General features: G+C 43.8%; 1 protein-coding gene across 3 annotated transcripts in view; it reads right to left on the bottom strand.

Moving 5' to 3' along the window:
- Positions 1 to 21,040, bottom strand: part of LOC146867121 (uncharacterized) — a 122,521-nt gene that overhangs the window by 65,926 nt on the left and 35,555 nt on the right. The window contains exons 2-3 of one of the 3 annotated variants that reach the window (XR_014961078.1): positions 9,341 to 9,564; positions 4,798 to 4,938 (exon numbers count right to left, since the gene is read on the bottom strand). The exons of 1 other annotated variant lie outside the window; for it this stretch is intronic. Coding sequence is in view for 1 of the 2 variants with exons in the window: in XM_085603574.1 (XP_085459700.1) it covers positions 4,798 to 4,938 (141 nt within the window). In the remaining variant the exon portion in view is untranslated. The remainder of the gene's footprint in view (positions 1 to 4,797; positions 4,939 to 9,340; positions 9,565 to 21,040) is intronic. One more of the 3 variants, XM_085603574.1, reaches the window with a different exon arrangement.

The raw sequence follows: 21,040 nt of genomic DNA, 5'->3' as shown, positions 1-21,040 counted from the left end.
AGAAATTCCATTTCAGAAATCAAAGGTGTGTGCTGAATAGCACATCCTGGTGGAAGGCAGGTGATTTGGAGGTAAGGACAGGAAAAAGTAAGGTGTTGCCTTTACGGATTCGCTGATTGACTTAGGGATCCGTCATGATTATCAAACAACTGGTGGAAAAATGGGCAACCCATCTGCCAACGGAAAGATGTAGGGTTAAGGGTGAAGTCAGAGAGTCTGGATTTATTGCTGCCGTTGGAGTACTCTAGAATCACTCCTGCATTAAGAGGAGTGGTACATTTTATTTTAAACTGCCTTGATTGAGAGGCTAGGCCCTTAAAAGAACATTAGCATGATGGTTCTTGAAGCATTCTGGGAAGGAGTTTGCAGAATAGCAGCTCGCCATCGCAGGGAAGAAACGCTTCATTCAGTGTGCCAAACAGACTGAATGACATGTAAGATCTGATAATACAGAGATGCAACAAACGTGTTTGATTATTAAGGTATCACTAGCAAAGTAAAGAGAAGCTTTCCTTTGATGACACTAGTACATTAGACAGTCACATCCTTGAGAAGTGCATTGAGGTCCACTGGAGATCAGCGAAGATATTCCATTTCTTTCCACCATTACCTTTTTTGGCGTTACATCTGAGGTAACCAGAAAGCTGTTACAATGTTGCTTTGCAAGCTTACCATAAAGTCAGTCAGAATTATCGAAGACAGTATTGCCGTATATGTGAACTACCAGTGTATGATCCACCTAGGGAACAAAAAGGAGACTTTTTTTTCAGTAAACAAGGCTGCAAATGAGATGAATAGACTGTGCCTGCTTCTGACTTTCTGTATGAAGGAACAGGAACTTTACGCTAGATAGGTACCTTGGCTCTTATTCAAGTTGCCTAATTTGTAAAAAAAAAAAAAAGTACCTGGGCTCTCGCCAGGAGGCCACTCCAGCGTGCATCACTTATTCCCCCTGTTTTGCTGCCAATTATAGTAACTGCAAAAGGAACAATTGATGGACGGAATGCTGAACAATGCAAGCATTCAGTCCCAGTCACAAAGATCTGGGTTTAATCCATAGTTCTTTTGCTCACACCACCACCCCAGTTTGGGGCCAGCCATATATATATATATATTTTTTTTAACAGTTTTATATAGCGCAAACTTTACCCGAATCGGGTATCAGAGCGCTTTACATAGCACCAGTTGCATTACATGAGGACACATTCATTTTTGTTAGGCACGGGGAGACTCGAACCCAGTTCCCCAGATTTGTGGTCGACCGCCCTAGCCGTTAGGCCAACTCCTCTCCATGCAAATCAGTCTTGACCCTGTTCCTCATGGGAACAGCCCAGCCCGAACTGCCAAGCCAGGTCCTCCCTGGACCAGAAACAAGCATCATGGGGCCGGTTTTGAGTCATCACCCCTCATCTGCCAGGCTAGCTTGAATCCAGAGGCACAGTGGGCACGGGACCCACGTCTTGGCATACCCTTCCCACTTAGGGCAACAAATGCAGAAGGAACAATTGATGGACGGAATGCTGAACAATGCAAGCATACACCCCAGTCACAAAGATCTGGGTTTAATCCATCGTTCTTTTTCTCACCATGCCACCTCAGTTTGGACCCAGCCATATGCAAGTCAGACTTGACCCTGTTCCTCGTGGAAACAGTCCAGCCCGAACTGCCAAGCCAGGTCCTCCCTGGACCAAAAACAAGCATCCTGGGACCGGTTGATAGTAACAACACAACTACTAACCATCACACTCCTACAAGTGTGAAAATTCGTACTATTTCAGGCCGCAAAGCTATAAGAATGACTCGGCAGCAGGTAAGAGTAATTTTTAATATATATTGAATTAATAATTGTGATGGTCATCTCTAAATTAGCCAGACAGCGCCAACTTGTGGCAGACAGTCACAAGCACCACCGGTGTTCACAATTAAGTGCCCATGCCAGCACCGGAAACCACCCGCTCACGTTAAGCACTGCCTTATTCTCTGTATTTCTGTCTTACGTTTTGTTCTTATGACTGCATTATACCAGGTTTGTTTAAATGTCCTGATCATGGCATCTCTCCCTATGTGTCCCTGACCATGATACATCCGTGCCATGGCAGACATCATGCTATCAGGCATAACTGGTCTTCCATCCCGATAGACCCACACCTGATCTTTCTCTCTGGGTGCACATCCTGCTTTTACCCACTGCTTCATTTCCTCTTCTCCTGCCTCTTCCTGCAATTGTCTTACTTCTTCCCATGTTCCCACAGTGTTAGTAAACATCAAAGAGTAAGAAATCACTTCTCTTTCCTTAGCCCGATTAATGGAATTCTGATTTTGTGCACAATATTGTGCCATGTCATTTGCATATTTGTTTCCAGTGGCAATATAATCACCACTTTGACTATGGGCTGCACACTTCACAACAGCCAATTGTCTAGGCAGCTGTATCACCTCAAGCAATTTTCCAACCACTTCAGCATTCTTAATGGGAGTTCCACTCGATGTTAAAAATCCTCTCTGAAGCCAAATTTGACCGAAGTCGTGTACGACTCCGAAGCCATACTGGCTATCAGTTATCACAGTCACTCTCACACTTTTCCCAATTTTGCATGCTCTCGTTAAAGCAACGAGTTCAGCAACTTGGGCCGATTTAACTCCTTTCAGATAAGATGCTTCCATCACTGCTGCAACCGTGCATACTGCATAAGCTGCGCTTAACACTCCATCATCTGTTCGCAATCAAGACCCATCTACAAACATGACGAAATCACTCTCTGATAAAGGTACATCTTTTACGTCAGGTCGTGGTTTTGTACAAAAATCAAGTACATCCAAACAATCATGATCTGCTTCATCTCTGACTTCCACATTCTCAGCATCAGGCAACAATGTTGAAGGATTCACATTCAAACATCTCACAAGGCTTACATTCGTTGCACCTAGTATGACTTTCTCATACTTAGTCAGCCGACTGTGGGTCATATACTGAGTGCGACTCCTTGTTAAAAGGATTGCCACATCATGAGGTACAAACACTTTCACAGGATGTCCCATCACAATTCCTGTACTCTGTTCCAAACTACGACATGTAGCAGCTACTGCTTTCAAACACCCAGGTAAGGCTACAGCTACTGGGTCCAGCATTGATGAAAAATATGCAATTGGTCTCCTCAGTTTTCCATGCTTCTGTATTAGAACAGAGAGTGCACACCCATTCCTCTCACTGCAATACAACTCAAACTCTTTCTCATAATCAGGCATACCTAATGCAGGTGCTTCACACAATCCATCTCTCAATCGTTTAAAAGCTGCCAATTCCTCCTTGTACCAATCAATAGGGTCTCTCACGTCACTTCTTGTCAGTCGTACCAAAGGTTTTGCAATCAATTATAAGTTGCTAACCCACTGACGACAATATCCAACCATTCTAAGAAACATCCTCACCTCTCTTGGGGTCATGGGTACTCTCATTCCTTTTATGATCCTGATTCTGTCTATTGTTATCTTTCTCAGTCCTTTTTCAATGTTGTGTCCTAAATACTGTACTTCTTTCTTGCAAAACTGTCATTTTGATGGTGACACTTTAAGTCCTCCATCTGCTAAATGATTCAATAAGGCTATAGTGTCTAGCTCACAAGCTTCACGGGTTTTCGACGCCACAAGAAGGTCGTCGATGTACTGAACTAACACTGAATTTTCGGGCATTTCTAAGCTTTCCAAAGACTTCTTCAATAGCTGATTAAATATTGAGGGGCTTTCTGTATACCCTTGTGGAATTCGGCACCACGCCAAAATACGCTCGCTGAAACGAAACGCCAAAATTTGCTGGCTGTCATGGTGCAACGGGATGGAAGAGAAAGCGTGACACAAATCAATCACTGTATACCATTCTGCATCATGAGGAATCTGATATAAAATCACAGATGGATTTGGTACAATGGGACAGCATGAAACAACAATCTTGTTTATCTTTCTCAGATCTTGTACTATCCTGAACTTCCCATTAGGCTTTTTCAGTCCCATGATTGGTGAATTACATGGACTACTCATTATTTCTCTCAAAATACCTTGTTTTATCATGTTCTCAATCACAGGAGTCACTCCTTCAATTATTTCAGGTGTCAGTTTATATTGAGGGACATTTGGATAACTTACTCCTTCTTTTACTGTTATTTTTACTGGATCTATATTTCTCATTAATCCCACATCTTCTCCTGTGAAATCCCAAACTTCTGCTTTTACAGACTGTTTCAATCCTTTAGGTAATTCGTCAGGATTAAATACAGCATAGGCTTCAGCAACCTCCTTCTCCCCGTTTGCCATTGTCATTTTATACAACACATCTTCATCTGGTGTCTCAAATGCTATTCCATCCGGGGTACAAAATATAGTGCAATTCATCTTACACAACAAATCCCTACCTAATAAATTCACAGGACTGGTATCGCACACAACAAATCGGTGCATTTCAGAAAATTTCCCTATGCTAACTTTCACTGGCTCTCTAAGGTAAGTTTTAATCTGTCTGTTGGATACACCAACTACTTGGATCGTTTCATCCGAGAGAGGAAGATTTTTAACATCAGCTGATCTAACAGTTGATCGAGTAGCACCAGTATCGACTAAGAAAGTAATATTTTCATTATTAACCTTTCCATCTACAAATGGGCCTGACTGGTCTACTTCTAGAGTTGCGCCAAGTACGCACTCTTCTTCCTCCCTTCGGCACCGTCAATAACCCTCTTCTGAATCACTCTCATCGCATTGTAGCCAATACTGCGAAACAGCGCTAGCATGCGGCAGCTTATTTACCTGTTCTTCATTGTAGAATCCAGTTTTGTGACTACATTTCTGAGAGTTTTTGCTCTGTGGTAAAGGTGGTTTTGGCACCTGATCCTGTTGTGTTACAACCTGCTGCTGTCGCTGCAGTTGTCCACTCACCTCATTCTGCACCTGTGGATTCATTTATATTGTTAGTACTTGGGGGAAATTTACACTCGGATTTCCAATGCCCTATTCTGCCGCAATTATGACATGGGAATTTCTTTTTAGCTTCCTCTATATTAAAATTTCCTTTACCTTTCCCAGGAATGAACTTTTGTCTTGGTCTAGTATTTGCTTGTTCCACTAACTGTGCTTCCTGCCAGTCTGCCACCTTGACCTGTGCCCACATAGCCTTTTCTTTTAATTTTCGCTGTTTTGGTTCAATCTCATCACTAAAATATTTGGCATGTCTCAATACTTCATCTATTTTCTTATTTTGCCAATCTACGGAATGTTGTTTTATCATCTCACTAATTTCTGGACGTAGACCATATACAAATCTGTATACAAAATGACTCAAATCTTTTTCACTCAGATTCTCATCTCCACTAAACTGTTTAAAAGCCAAAATCAGCATTTCATAATATGCATGCACTGACTCTTTACTTTCCTGATGTGTTCTGTCAATTTTCACCCAATCTGTCTCTTTAGGTGGAACCTTGTTTTTCAGAAAGACAATAACCTGTTCGTATTTCTTCATTACCTCTGGGTCTGGAGCCCCTGTTTTTGGATCCCTAGGGTATTCCTGAGTTGACCAATTGATCATAAGCTTGCATTCTGTCCATAAATCTGCTGGTACTATTATGTCAAACAGACTATTCAGGTCAATCCATAATACTTTAGACAATTTCACAAATCTGTCTACCTGCCTATACCACTCGACAGTCTTTTCGCGTAGTCAAGGGAAATCATTTGTAAAAGACAATATATCCTGTCTTGTCCATGGAACATGCACATGTCCTCCTCCTGGAATTTCTCTCATAGGGCATTCTGTTACTATCTTTTCCTTTTCTCTTACCTGGAATGCTGAAAATGTTTTATCTGAGGCATCATCTCGTTTTCGATACCATCTGCTTCTCCATTTATCCACATCTCCCCATTTTCTCAATAATATAATTATTTCCTTGATCTAACCTATCCGTCCTGTGGTGTTCAAATTTTCAATATCTTTTTCAGTGAAATCTATTCGATATGGTTTTTGTAAAGCCTTTACCTTCTCAATATCTATACCCATTTCATTTGCAACTTCTTCTAATCGTTCATGCAGATTTTTCGCTCTCCATGTCACACTTTTGCATAAAAATAGTAATTCCTCATCCTGGTAAGTTTTTTATTTCTCTGTGGGGATAGTTCCTACTATTAACTCCTCAAGTACCATTCGTAATTTGGCCACATCTATTGATTGGGATTCTTTGTCTTTTCTCTGTAAGCTTCTCAACCATTCACTTAATTCTTCCGTAGATGGACCTACTGGTTTTTCTACATTACCTCGTTCTTAATCCTTTTGTTTCTCTAATATTGACTCCACTGTCATTGTATGTCTTTCTTTCAAGTTTGGGCCTATAAATGGGTTACTCGAAACATTTGGTTCGATCATACTCATTGTCTGTCTCCAGGGAATTTCATGTTGGCTCAGTTTTGACTGCTCAGCCTGTTTATTGCTTTTATAAGGAACCGTTAAACAATGTTCGCTATCTTTCTGTTTATCAAAAATAGGCATCACTGGACCTATCGTCACTGGAACTGTTACGGCTTCCGAATTTTTAGTCAATTCTCTTATCTTTTCAGTTAATTCTAAAGTTGTCTTTGCTAATTCTGCTGAATTTTCACCATTTATTTTATTTTCTGACTCCCTCTCTGCCTCTCTAATGGAATTATTTCCCTCTAAATCTCGGGACACTGGTTCTGTCTTAATGATTCGCAAAGTTTCTTTCATTGGGGCACTTGGTATTAAGATTTCTGGTTCTGGTCAATACGGAGGTGGATTTTTATAAAACATGTCATCAAGAACATCATCCTCTGATTCATTCACTCCATACCCTCTCGATTCCACATTATGTCTTTTTTCTGTACATTTTCTTCCTTCATTTTCTTCTGTAGTTCTTATAGGAAACAATCCTTCAGTCATACACGCATTCCGCCACCTTCTCATTCGATCATCATGATTCTCATGTCCATATGATCTACCAAACATATACCTATACCTTCCGCCACTCCTCTGTCTCTCTCGGTCATGCAACTCCTCTTCCCATTCGGTCAATGCTTCAAATTGTGTTGGTCTAGGTCTCGGCTCTAAATTCATCCTTTTCTCTCTTAGATTTCTCAGAACAGCTAAATTAAAAGAACCATGCTCTGGAAAAGCCAAAACTCCGTCATTCCTAGTATACTTTACCGAATTGTCTAACCACATACAAGTGTGATACCCATATTTCGCAACCATAAAGGATGCAGGGGTTTTCGGTGGAGGAAGTAATTGTCCTTCCCTTGTCACAATCGGTTTGTCCTTTTTAAACCACTTCTTAATTCTCCCAAACCAGGACTTTTTCTCTTTTACTGGTGGATCGTAATACATTTTCTCTGTCTTTTCGTGTATTACTAGTCTCTCTTCTCAACTGTACCGCTTATTCTGACCAATCGTAGCGCGACTCACACTAACGCACCAATCCGGAGCGTCTATGTCACTTTTACAATTCTCCAATCCCAGCGCGACTCACACTAACGCACTAATCAGAAGCGTTTATGTCACCCTGTGATTCTCCACTCCTTGCGCGACTCACACTAACGCACCAATCGGGAGCATTTACGCTTCTAACTGACTAGCCAATCTCAGCGCAGTCTTTCTGACGTCAGCAGCCGCTGCCGCAGCTCCTGCTCCTGTCTACCCCTCCTTTCCAAAAATCACTCGGTAAGTCTTGTTTCAAATTTACAAATCTGTTAGTAACAACACAAAAACACCACCATTGTCCGCTTCGCTTACCAAGGAATAGCAAAAGACCTTTCTCTCAAGAATTCCGTCCTTCCCGAGAGCAGTGCTTACCTCTGCCCTACTACGGAATCGTTACTTCCGTTGATAAAGTAGCACATCCCTCTACCTTATCCTTCTAGCAAGCATTAGCTAACTGTTTCTCCAGAATTAAGACACTTGGTTGGAGACCCAATGCTCCTGAGAAATAAAACCAGAGTTTCGCAATTAACCCGAATGCCTTTTCATTCACGCCCTTTCACACGGAAAATGTAATACATTCGCACAGAATTCTGTCTTTCCCGAGAACAGCGAACAGTCTGTCCTACTAAAGAATTATGACATACGTTAATAAAGTAGCACTTCCCTCTACTTTATCCTTCTAACAAGCTTAGAGAATACCTGCTACCTTTCCAGTGATAAGCGTTATCAGAGTACCTTCTGGCCTCCTGGTACCTAAGACCAAAATTTCACAGGTAACCTTCGCTATCATACACACTTCTCTCATGCAGAAAAAATGTTTCTAGTGGCAACACACGATGATGCTACCGAATCGAACCCAGACAATGCGTCGTGCAACTTCAATCGTTACACGTTTCCCCTGTGTACCTACAGGGCAACAACAATTCTGTCTTTCCCGAGAGCAGCGCTTACCTCTGCCCTACTACGGAACCGTTACAAACTTCCGACTTCCTACATCCCAGAAGCCATGCAAACAACATAGAACTCAACGCGACTCAACATAGAGTGTTAATACATAAATCAATACCAATCAATAAACAATAATCATTAAGCAATGTACAAGCAATAATCACCAAACCAAAACAATAAAAACCATCATCCTGCTACCGGAAAAACTGATGCAGCGTGGAATGTCAAATCCTCCCTTCATTACAGACCAAACATCACACTAGCACTTACACTCAATGCATTCATTGGTGGGGCCCATAACACCAACACTCATACTAACCTGATCTGCTCTTATGGGAGGGATACGTTTCCAATCGCTGACATGAAAGGAATACCTATTCACCTGAAGAACCTAATTTACATGAATATACATTGAATACTTTTATTAAACTTAGAATCTCGAGATATTCCTTCCATTTAATCGATGGATCAAATTAGTTGTTGTGATAATTAGTGATTATATTCTTCAACTTTTATATTCCATCTCAATCAAATCTCTTAAATAAACAGCCCAACACATTTGTCTGTAGATTAATGCGTTTATCTAATTAATTGCAAAATTTAATAATTCATTAGTTCAAACACAGAACATAATATTTACCAAATCTGGCTATTAGTCATCCTCTAAATCAATCAAGTCGTGATAATCTTTATTTCATCAAAGTCAGGCAACGATTCAGTCTGTCAAAGATTCGGGAAAACAGCTGTCCAGCAGTGTCACCGTCCTCTCCGTCAGCATAACGTCAGGAAATCAGGAAAGATCCACGTCAACTCACTATTCTACCAACTTTTCTAATGAAATTAACGTCAAAATGTAACAAAAATCAGTTTTAGGCAGTCTTGATTGGCTGGTTTGGGGTCATTCGGTAAAGTACTCACATAGACTATTGAGTTAGGTCATCACACTTGCTGGTTCCGGTTTTAAAGACAGTTCTTTGTTTAGTGAACTTGGCGTGACCTTGATGGGTACATCATGCATGGGTCAGGACGAGGCCATTGTTGCTTGCGGTGGCGCAGGCGCACTTCACCAGAAACCTTGTGAAACGGTAGTAGTCACGTCGGGTGTCTCGGTCAGCCATCTTTGTTTAGGTCCAAATGGGTAACTTAAGCGAAACAAACACAAATCATAATTAAAACATGGAAATAGCTAATAAAATGTTAATCCCTCACTAATTCCCCTATGTGTATGTAATTATCTAGCATAATAGCGACATTCAAAGCGTTTATATTCACCCAGTGATGTCATCTGGTGCGACTTACAATGACATCACAAAAGCAACATATGTCATGCAATATTCTAATTTTCTAGCATTAGTATGCGTACGTATATTAGTTTACAAATTTTATTAGTCATGCAGAATGCGAATCCCACGTGTAATTCTTACATTAGCAAGGTTGATTAATTACCACTCCACACACGTTAATATTATTATAATTAATAGATTATTCTAATTAGTATGAACATGCAGGAATGGGGGGGTATACAACATTTTATATTACCCGCTCCATCAGTGTAGAGTCAAAGAGAAGTGGAGAAGAGTCTTCTCCTTATCGGAAAACGACCCTCACACACCCAGCCAGCTAGGTGTCTTGCTTCATCATCGGGTCTGCTCCTTATCGGGTCGGCGCTGCAATACCCGATCGGCACCCGAAGTGGGGCCTTCCTGGCGGAGATCTTTATTCCTTATGCCGGAGGGTGAAGTGCGTGTGAGGGCCCTAGGTCAGTGTAGGTGATAGTGGTGTGTAAGAAGTGGGTTAAAATAGGGGAGGTGGTCCACTCAAGATAATTTTAATGAAATGTAGCCCCTACCCTAATTAAAAGTAAAATGGTGCATGTTTTAACTCTAAGGATGTGAAATATATGCGCTTTGTTAAAAAGGTCAACATGTTTCTTGCCCCTTAATCTATCAGATGGCAATTTGTCAGGACCAGTTAGGATCTACCTACACTTATTGGTGGTGGTCAACAATGGTGTGAAGTGAGAAATTGACCACCCTTACAGCACCCAAATAAGTGGTACCTGTAGATCTAAAAACACAACCTGTAATTAAAACAAAATAACAAAATTAATGATTCATGTCACGAAAGTCAGGTAAAAAGGTAGACGCATACACCACAAGTATTCATGGTGCAGTTCAGGCATGCTACAAATAGGTGGATAGTGGCATGCATGATGTGGGCACTTGATGGTGGCTAGCAATAATAGGAACTAGTCAAGAACGCTATGTAGCAGAGAAGAGAACTGAATGATAAAACTCACCCCATTAGGGTCAATAATGTGTGGCATCAGTACCGGCTCGTGTAGACACTAAAATGTAGTGTCCTGGTTGGTAAAATAAAAGAGAAGATAAAGGAGAGAGCATGAGCAAGGAATCCTTGGTGCAAAGGTCAACAGGATCGGAGCACAGACCGAGTGGAAAGGCCGCCAACAAAGCCGACCAGTACGTCACACTCCGAACAGTCAGGCCAGAACCCCAAATGGAATCAAGGCCCTTTATTGATATGTGTTTGTGGGAGGCTGTGCATCACTAAGGAACCCAATCAGGGAGCCGGGTAGCTCACCCGACACCCACAGTCGTGAATGCAGGGTAGTATCCCGCAACCGCGATGGGACTCAACCCAGCAACAACAACCATCCCAGCAACTCACAAAAATACAGACCCCGTAGCACGGAGGTGTAGACACAGGCATACCAAACAGCGGTCACTGGTGCCAGTTGCACCATGACCGACTAACAGCCGGGTCCAGCCCGTGGTCAATGGGTACCATGGGGCCAGTGTTAAGCCCGCCGCGCAGCCGGGCTAGACTCAACCATGCGGGAGGGTGGTGACAACAAGCGGGGCCCAAGCCCGAGCATTCGGGGAGCGAAGCGGCAATCACAGGCACAAACATCAGGTTACTTACAGTTCCTCTGGAACGAATAGGCGGTTGTCCTACCCTTACAGAGCCGGTCCGGGCAGTGGCACTCACAGAGGAAAACCAGCTAAAAACCCACGCGCGGTCCAGAGGGGGCGGTACCTCCACTGAGTCCTTGGGACGCTATGTAAAAGTAACTAGACCGTCAACCTGATCATGGGCGCCATGTTGGAACGCCTAAACACACCATGAGTAACCAGACCCAGGTTGAAGCAGCCCGGGGATACCCTGACAGTAGTGAGCTGCATGTGATTAGTTAAATTTGGTACATCCATATCATCAAGCGTTGTGAAGGTAACGTGACGAAATTGTCGTAACGGGATGTTGGTATGTTTGTAATATTAATTATTGGCGCCTAAACAACAGTGTGTAATCAGACCCAGATCGTGGCAGCCCGGGTATATCCTAATAGTGGCGGGCTGCTAGTGATTAATTAAAAATTGGTACATCCATATCATCAAGCGTTGTGTGGGCAACGTGACGAATATGTTGTAATGGGATGTAGGCATGTTCGTAATGTTAATTAATGGCGGTAAGGACAAGGCGACTGGTAGATATGTCGCAGGGGGAAGCAATGGTGTATAAAGGATGCCAAACGTGTGCACCTGCACATATTCATGTGGTCTCAAATATTTTAGATGCAAATAGTTGTTGTACAAGGGGTGAGGGGTATTTAAAAAAAATATTATTGACCACGGGCTGGACCCGGCTGTTAGTCGGTCATGGTGCAACTGGCACCCATGACCGCTGTTTGGTGTACCGTGTCTACACCTCCGTGCTACGGGGTCTGTATTTTTGTGAGTTGCTGGGACGGTTGTTGTTGCTGGGTTGATTCCCATCGCGGTTGCGGGATACTACCCTGCATTCACGACTGTGGGTGTCGGGGAGCTACCCGGCTCCCTGATTGGGTTCCTTAGCAGTGCACAGCCTCCCACAAACACATATCAATAAAAGGCCTTGATTCCATTTGGGGTTTTGGCCTGACTATTCGGAGTGTGACGTACTGGTCGGCTTTGTTGGCGGCCTTTCTACTCGGTCTGTGCTCCGATCCTGTTGACCTTTGCACCAAGGATTCCTTGCTCATGCTCTCTCCTTTATCTTCTCTTTTATTTTACCAACCAGGACACTACATATTAGTGTCTACACGAGCCGGTACTGATGCCTCACATTATTGACCCTAATGGAGTGAGTTTTATCATTCAGTTCTCTTCTCTGCTACATAGCGTTCTTTACTAGTTCCTATTATTCCTAGCCACCATCAAGTGCCCACATCACGCATGCCACTATCCACCTATTTGTAGCATGCCTGAACTGCACCATGAATACTTGTGGTGTATGCGTCTACCTTTTTACCTGACTTTCGTGACATGAATCATTAATGTTGTTATTTTGTTTTAATTACAGGTTGTGTTTTTAGATCTACAGGTACCACTTATTTGGGTGCTGTAAGGGTGGTCAATTTCTCACTTCACACCATTGTTGACCACCACCAATAATTGCAGGTATATCCTAACTGGTCCTGAAGAATTGCCATCTAATAGATTAAGGGGCAAGAAACATGTTGACCTTTTTAACAAAGCGCATATATTTCACATCCTTAGAGTGAAAACACGCGCCCTTTTACTTTTAATTCGGGTAGGGGCCACGTTTCATTAAAATTATCTTGAGTGGACCACCTCCCCTAGTTTAACCCACTTCTTACACACCACTATCACCTACACTGACCTAGGGCCCTCACACGCACTTCACCCTCCGGCATAAGGAATAAAGATCTCCGCCAGGAAGGCCCCACTTCGGGTGCCGATGGGTATTGCAGCACCGACCTGATAAGGAGCAGGCCCGATGATGAAGCAAGACACCTAGCTGGCTGGGTGTGTGAGGGTCTTTTTCCGATAAGGAGAAGACTCTTCTCCACGTCTCTTTGACTCTACACCACCATGTGGAGCCATTGAACATATTCAACCTTTAGTTTTTAGTACTTAGGAACTGCATACCATCATTGTAGAGCTTCACCCTAGCAGGAATGTCTGGGCAACATAACCCCACTTTGCTTATGACATCACCTTACACAGGTACTTAGCATTACACATGTGACTTTCAATCCCTCTGAAATCCCTCTGAAAGAAATAACATTAGTAAATGCACTATGGGTGCAATTACACCTCTTCATCTCCAGGGAATGCCCTTCTCCAGACATCCCCAGCTCAGTCCTTCATCCCCTGGTACACTTCTCACTCCTCTTCCAGCTGTAGAACCAAAGTTCCAGCCCAGAAAGAGTTAGCATGCTGACTGAGCCCTCAAGGGGTTATTCCTTTCAAATCCCCATGAAACTTAGGGGGGACAACCATTTTCGGGCTGGGGGAGACTGTGTTGCTCCTGCAGCTTCCCTGGCACCATTCCAGCAAATGGGGTGGCCCCTCTCCACTGGGGGCCACCAAAACGCCCCAAACAGTAGGTTTCCCCATGCCTTGCAAGGCGTTATAGGGCGCACCGTGTTCCTTGCCGTGAATATTCTATTAGTGGCTCCCCCGCTGCGTAGGGGAGAGCCGCGATTGTGCTGCCGGCGGCTTCGTCACCTCTTCAGCTGTAGGGGGGGCCTGGTCCAACCCGGACCCCCAGGTAAGGGTTGGCGACCCGGGGAGCCCACCCCCGGCTGATTCTCGCTTCAGGGAGGCCCGGTCCCACCCGGGCCCTCCTGTATCACCAGGCTGAAGGGCAGCCCGGGGAGCCCACTGCCGGCTGCTCCTGCCATCTCCCTGCTCGGTCCGCACCTCCGTGTGCGGCCGCAGGAGCCGGCGCATCCATTCTGGTCTGCCCGTTCCGGCAGGCAGATGCAGAGACCTCCTTGGCCTCGCCGGACCTCGGGGGAGTGAGACGGCACTCCCCCTCGTCCTTCCCGCACTTTGGGTCCCGGGACCCTCATCTCACCTACGCACGGAGCGCAGCGGCTCTCCCCGTCTTTGCTTTTTCGGCGGGGGCCAGGGTGGGATCCTGGCACCCCGCAGCAGAACATCTTCACGGGGATTGAGACGGCGCTCCCCGGCCTCATGTTCGGCGGGGGCCAGGGTGGGCTCCTGGCACCCCGCGAGGAAACCTTCACGGGGTGCATGACAGCGCACCCCGACTTTACTTCTCTGGGGGGCAGCCCGCGGGACATGACCCACCCCAGGGGCACATCATGGACTGGCGGTGGAGCCCCACGCGCTTCGTCGTTGGTCCTTCTAGAGGTCTACGGTCGCCTAACTTCTGGGGGGGCGTATCTCGGCCCCCAAGCGTCCGATTTTGGTGATCTTGGCCTCTTCTTGCTCCTGGTGACGCACCCCAGCCCCTGGGAGCACTTTCCTTCGCCCTCCTGGTCACACGGAGGGTGGATTCAGCAGGGAGATGTCTTCACTAGCTCCCTGCGCCAGCCTTTCGCCTGGCTCTCCTCCTGGGCCTCTCTTCTCCCTGCGCAGAGGCCCCTGGCGCTTTTCAGGATCCTGGGACAGTCAGGGGGTTCCTCCTTCCAACTGCCCATTGCGCCAGGCTCCAGCACCTTCTGCCTCTGCAGACCACACCCCAGAGAGAGCTCCTCTTCCTGTGCAAGTTCTTTAAAGAGGTTGGGGAGGGCGCTGGCAGGAAGTCTCTGTTCGCCCTATCATACGGCGACACATGACTTCTCTGCCCCTGCTCCCTCCTTTCTACCCAGGCCTCTGGGTTTGTTCAAAATGGCGTTGTCCAGGGGTCACCTGTCACATGGTCTCTGAGAGCCCCTTCCCCCCAGTGCTGCCTTCGCCCGGGTGCAGGTTGGTACCTGGCACGCAGTGACAGCTGCTGATGGATTAGCCTGAAGCTCCACCCATCTTCTCTCCGTGGAGGGAAGGTCATCAATCCAGGTTGCTGGGGTCAGCCCCCAGCCAGGCCCTGGTTAGAAGCTGACTCAGAGAAATATAACATTTCTGGATGACCCAAAAGCAGTACAAATATGACTTTGGACTCTGCAGAATACTTCTTCTCACACCCGTTACAGTGGACTTTAGTGCGTTTTTGGAATTTGTAGGCCTTAGGAAAGTAAAACTAGCCCTTGTGCTACCTATCCCCATAAGATAATAATGGAATAAACACTGTAAAGCTCACTTCCCTTCCCTGGCATGTTTCTTCCCACTGTATAAAGCCTATTCCATGTCACCACCCAATTCTGCATAAGTGCTGCCACACCAATCTATCTGCACCTGCTCCTTGGTTGCGCATGCCAGGAATCTCCCCTGCGTAGCCCCTACACGTGTGCACACGCATGTACACATGTGTCTGCATGTAACCAGCCCCATGCCCCCTACTCCAGTCAAGCTAGGGGGACACCAGTAAAATCCACATGCAGTCTTTTTCACCATGAGTTCACTGGGGGTGAGTCACAAATTATGAGGCTCTCCCCCTTTAAAAGCTCAACAAATAAGTGCTCAAAAAGCGAAAAATCCGGGCAGCTCAGAGTGTCAGAACCACTTTCTAACACTGCCCCCATTTTATTTCTTTTATTTAATGCGTTTTTATATAGCGCAAACGTTACCCGAAGGTGTCAGAGCGCTTTACAATAGGACCAGTTACATCACATAAGGACTTCAGAGTACATGAGTTACATAACAGATAAAAACAGAAAAACACTAAATTCACATAAGAATGGTAGTAAGTACAAAAGTCTACTACAGATACTAGTGGTTAGAGTTACATATATGCAAGTTGCAGATTCACTCAAGGAAAAGATGCAAACAGAAAGACTCTAAATTCACATAAGAATGGTAGTAAGTACAAAAGTCTACTACAGATACTAGTGGTTAGAGTTACATATAAACAAGTTGCACATCCGGTGCTGACTGCCGACGTTAACTGCGTTTGAAGCAGAGGTGCTGCGGTAATGAAGTGGATGCGAGTGCGGCAGTAATCATTGAAAGCGGTCTCATTTTTGCTGCGATTGCTCAGAGGATGGACACAATTTGAGTCAGGCCATGACGGCTCGTTCCCTCACTATTCCACGCCACGTCTTTGGGATTTCCCTAACACAGCGTAATGGCTATGGACATTAAGCCACAAGAGTTCAGGCTGCCCCACGTATCTTTTCCATCCTTGGTTGTGGAGCGCCTGTTACTGTGACCTTGGAAGCTGCTTCAAAAGTTTTATTGAAAGATTTAGATTTCTTGTTTGAGATTGTAGTTCCAGCTGATTTATGGACTGAGTGTAAAATCACTGTTGATTGGCCTAAAGAAGAGTATCCTAGAGACGTGAAAACAGGTGCACCTTCAGATGAGGTGATGAAAAAATATAATGAAGTAATTACTTTTCTGAAAGGTAAGATTTCCCCAAAAGAAACAGATTGGGTTAAAATTGACTGGACAACACAGGAACCCAAAGAATCGGTACATGCCCATTATGAAAGGTTGCTACAGGTGTTTAAACAGTATAGTGGTTTTCAAAGCATAGGTGACAAAGATATGGGACATTTTGTATATAGGTTTGTTTTTGGATTAAAACTTGAAAGTAGTAACATCATTCAGCAACATTTGATTTGTTGGCAGAGTAAAAACAGTTGATGAGATTCTGAGATATGCTAAATATTGTAGTGACGATATTGAATCAAGGCATAAAAAGTTGAAAGAGAAAATGATGTGGGCATAGGTGAAAGTGGCAGAACAGAAAGATGGAAATAATGGTTCTCAAACAGATTTTCAAATGAAAGGACAAAATCAAAATGGTCAGGTATCGAATGGAGGTAGAGGTAGAGGTAAAATGAATAAAGAACAAATGAAAAAGAAATATCCTTGGCATGCGTGCGGAAAGGGAATGAGTGTAGATCTTTACTGAAAAATAATGGAATGAATCAAAATTTCAATCCGCAGATGCAGAATGAGGTGGTTGTGAATCAACAACAGCAGCAGGTAGTTACACCACAGACACAACAAGTACAGGTGCCTCTAGCTCCTATGCCAAATAATGTGAATGCTCAAGTACAGAGATACAGTGCGAATACTGGATTTTATGCAGGTGAACAAGTTGGTAAGAATCAAAATGAACAAGTGGTTTCACAATATTTGTTGCACTGTTCAAGAAGTAATTCAGACTCATCTTGTTGATGGAAAAGTGGAAGGTAATTACGTTACATTCCTTGTGGACACTGGTGCTACCCATTCTACTGTGAGTGCAGCAGAAATTCCAAAACTACCTCTCTCGGGAGAAACTATCCAAGTTGTGGGAGTTTCAAATAAATATATTAAGACTCCAATAACAAGACCAATAGAAGTTCATATTGGAAAATTCAGAGACATGCATTGGTTTGTGGTATGCGATACAAGTCCGGTGAACCTTTTAGGAAGGGACTTGTTGTGCAAAATGAATTGCACCATCTATTGTACGCCAGATGGTATTGCTTTCCAAACACAGATGAGGATGTTGCTTTTTAAATGATGTTTGCGAAGCAAGGGACAGAGTGAATTAATTGTATTCACTGCTTACAGAAAAAGATTTACCTGCAGAGTTGAGAAATACAATAAGATCTGATGTATGGGATTTTACAGCAAAGGACATTGGTTTGATGATGGGTGTGGATCCTGTTAAAGTTTCAGTTAAACCAGGTGCAATATATTCAAACACACCTCAGTACAGGATGAGTCCTGAGATCACAGCAGGAATGATTCTTGTAATTGATCAAATCATTGAGCAAGGTATTTTGAAAGAAATACTAAGTAGTCCTTGTAACTCACCTATTATGGGAATTAAGAAACCAAGTGGTAAATACAGAATAGTACACGATTTGAGGAAAATTAATAAGATTGTGGTACCCTGTTGTCTAATAGTGCCAAACCCAGCAGAGATTCTTTATCAAATTCCTTGTGATACAGAATGGTACACAGTAATTGATCTGTGTCAAGCATTTTTCTCGATACCCTTACATCCGGATAGCCAATATTTATTTGCATTCCAGTTCGGAGACCGTGTCTTGGCATGGTGCCGAGTTCCTCAAGGGTATACAGAGAGTCCTTTGATTTTTAATCATATTTTGAAAAAGTGTTCAGAGTCATTGATCATGCCAGAAATTATAGAGTTAGTGCAGTATATTAATGACCTGCTTGTGGCATCAAAAACAAGAGAGGCCTGTGTGACAGATACCATTGCCCTACTGAATCATTTGGCAGAAGATGAGCATAAGGTATCACCAGCAAAATTACAGTTATGTCAAAAAGAGTTACAATATTTGCGACACAAAATTGAGAAAGGAGTTAGAAAAGTGACACAAGACCGAATCAATGTGATTTTGCAAATCAGTCCTCCTACGACTCAAAAGGAAATCCAAATGTTTCTGGGAATGGTTGGATACTGCTGACAATGGATCAGTGGGTTTTCACTGATTGCAAAACCTTTACAGAGGTTGACGCATAAAGATGTGGTTGATCTGATTGAGTTGGATGAAGAGAGTATGAAAGCTTTTCAATTGCGAGATAGTCTTTGCCGGGCACCTGCATTGGGAATGCCAGATTATACGAAGGATTTTGCATTGTTCTGTTGTGAAAGAGATGGGTGTGCAGTTTCAGTCTTAACACAAAAACATGGAATGGCACGACGTCCAGTGGCTTATTTTTCTGCTACTTTGGATTCAGTGGCAGCAGCATTACTAGGCTGTTTAAAAGCAGTGGCTGCTACTTGTGTGAGTCTTGAGCAGAGTGAAGCAATTGTTATGGGACATTCAGTGAAAGTGTATGTGCCACACTCTGTTGAGATTCTTTTAACCAGAACTCAAACTCAACATTTTATTTATTTATTTTTTATTTTGAAGGTTTTATATAGCGCGAACATGACCCTTGCGGGTATCAGAGTGCTTTATAAGTGAGGTAGTTAAACAAAGGATACAATGTACAAAATAAACATAGTATTTCGAAATAGAGTCTTATGTTCCAGCTGGTTGTTCAAAGAGACCGCTTCAGTGTTCAGGTAAATTTCGACATGAGAAGAGATTTGACTTCTTTTTTGAAGTAGGCAGTTGAGGGGTTAAGTCTGGTTTCAGGGGGTAGTGTATTCCAAATCCTTGGAGCAATACCAGAGAAAGCGCGGTTATGTGTTTTCTTCTTGGCAAATCTTTGAGGCTTTAGTAGAAGGTTGCTGGCGCTCCTGGATGATCTGTTTCCACACGAAAGCTCCAATTTCTGGGCCAGATACCTCGGGGTGTTGTGATGTATGGCTTTATGCGTCATGCAGGCGATTTTTAATTGAATTCTTGCCTCGAAGGGTAGCCAATTGAGCGCTCTGAAGTCAGGGGAGATGTGGCTATTTCTTTTCGAGCCTGTGATGAGCCTGCCGCTGAGTTGAGTGATGCTCTTAGGGGGGCAGTTGTAGATCTAGGGAGTCCACAGAGAGTTGCACTGCCATAGTCTAGTCTGGGAATTACTAGAGCTTGGACTGCCAGCTTGAAGTCATTTACGGGGAGGAAGGGTTTTAATTTTCTCAGAGTGCTCATCTGGAAGTTTGCTCCTTTTGCTGCGGCACTGCTGTGTTTTTGCATGTTTAGGTTACTGTCCAGAGTTACTCCCAGAGATTTTACTGAATCAATTATAAGAGGTTGGCTGTTGAACGCTGTAAGTTGTTTAAGCCATTCGTGTATGGTGGCTGGTTGGTTAGGTGGGGTGATTAGTAAGAATTCAGTTTTGAGGGCATTTAGTTTGAGGTGGTTTTCAGTCAACCATGACTGAGTATTTTTTAAGGTTAGATTGAGAGATTTGATGTCATATGGAGAATTTATCTTTAAGTATAGTTGCATGTCGTCTGCGTACATGTGAAAGTGGATATTTGATGAGTCGAGAATCTCAGTGAGCGGCTCCATGAATAGGTTAAACAGTGTAGGTGAGAGGGAGGAGCCCTGCGGGACTCCCAATGTGACTAGGACGGTCTTGGACAGAGACTGGTTGACCTTAAACCTTTGGGATCTATTCAGGAGGAAAGAGGTAAACCAATTTAGCACTGACCCCGATAAGCCCATTCTGTATTGCAAGAGATCTAGAAGATTATCATGTTTGATGGTGTCAAAGGCCGAAGATAAGTCAAGCAGGATAAGTAGGCAGGTTTCCTTCTGGTCTAGGATTCTTAGTGTGTCATCTACTATGTGGGTCATTGCCGATTCAGTCCTATGTCCTGCCCGGAAACCAGATTGGAATTTATTGAGCAGGTTCAAATTGGTGATGTGGTTGTCTAACTGGCTGAGAACACATTTTTCTAGGAGTTTAGCCATAGTTGGGATGTTGGAAATGGGTCGGTAGTTATTTAGGTCCGTGGGGTCAGCTGTCATTTTTTTTAGGAAGTGGGACACTTGTCCTGATTTGAGAATTTCAGGAATATTTCCTTGGATTAAGGAGGCATTGATAATCTTTGTCCAAAGTGGCAGTAGCGCCTGTATGAGATCTTTGAGGTAGTTTGCAGGAAGGGGGTCTGAGAAGTGGTTGGAGGGTTTCAAGGACGTGAGTGCTTTTAGAATTGCTTCTTCGCTATAGGTTGTGAAGGTGGCGCAGGAGGCGTTATTTTTGAGGGCCAGCTTAGATGAGCCGGTGATTGGGGTTGCTAGAATGTGGGATGACGAGTACTTCAGAGTGTTAGGCTGAGCTAAAGAGGCCTTAAGTAGGTCAGTTTTCAGGAGTTCAATTTTTTTCGGGA

This window comes from Triturus cristatus, chromosome 1_2 (assembly GCF_964204655.1).
Source record: "Triturus cristatus chromosome 1_2, aTriCri1.1, whole genome shotgun sequence".
Taxonomy (NCBI): Eukaryota; Metazoa; Chordata; class Amphibia; order Caudata; family Salamandridae; genus Triturus; species Triturus cristatus.
This window is presented reverse-complemented; position numbering and strand designations above follow the sequence as displayed.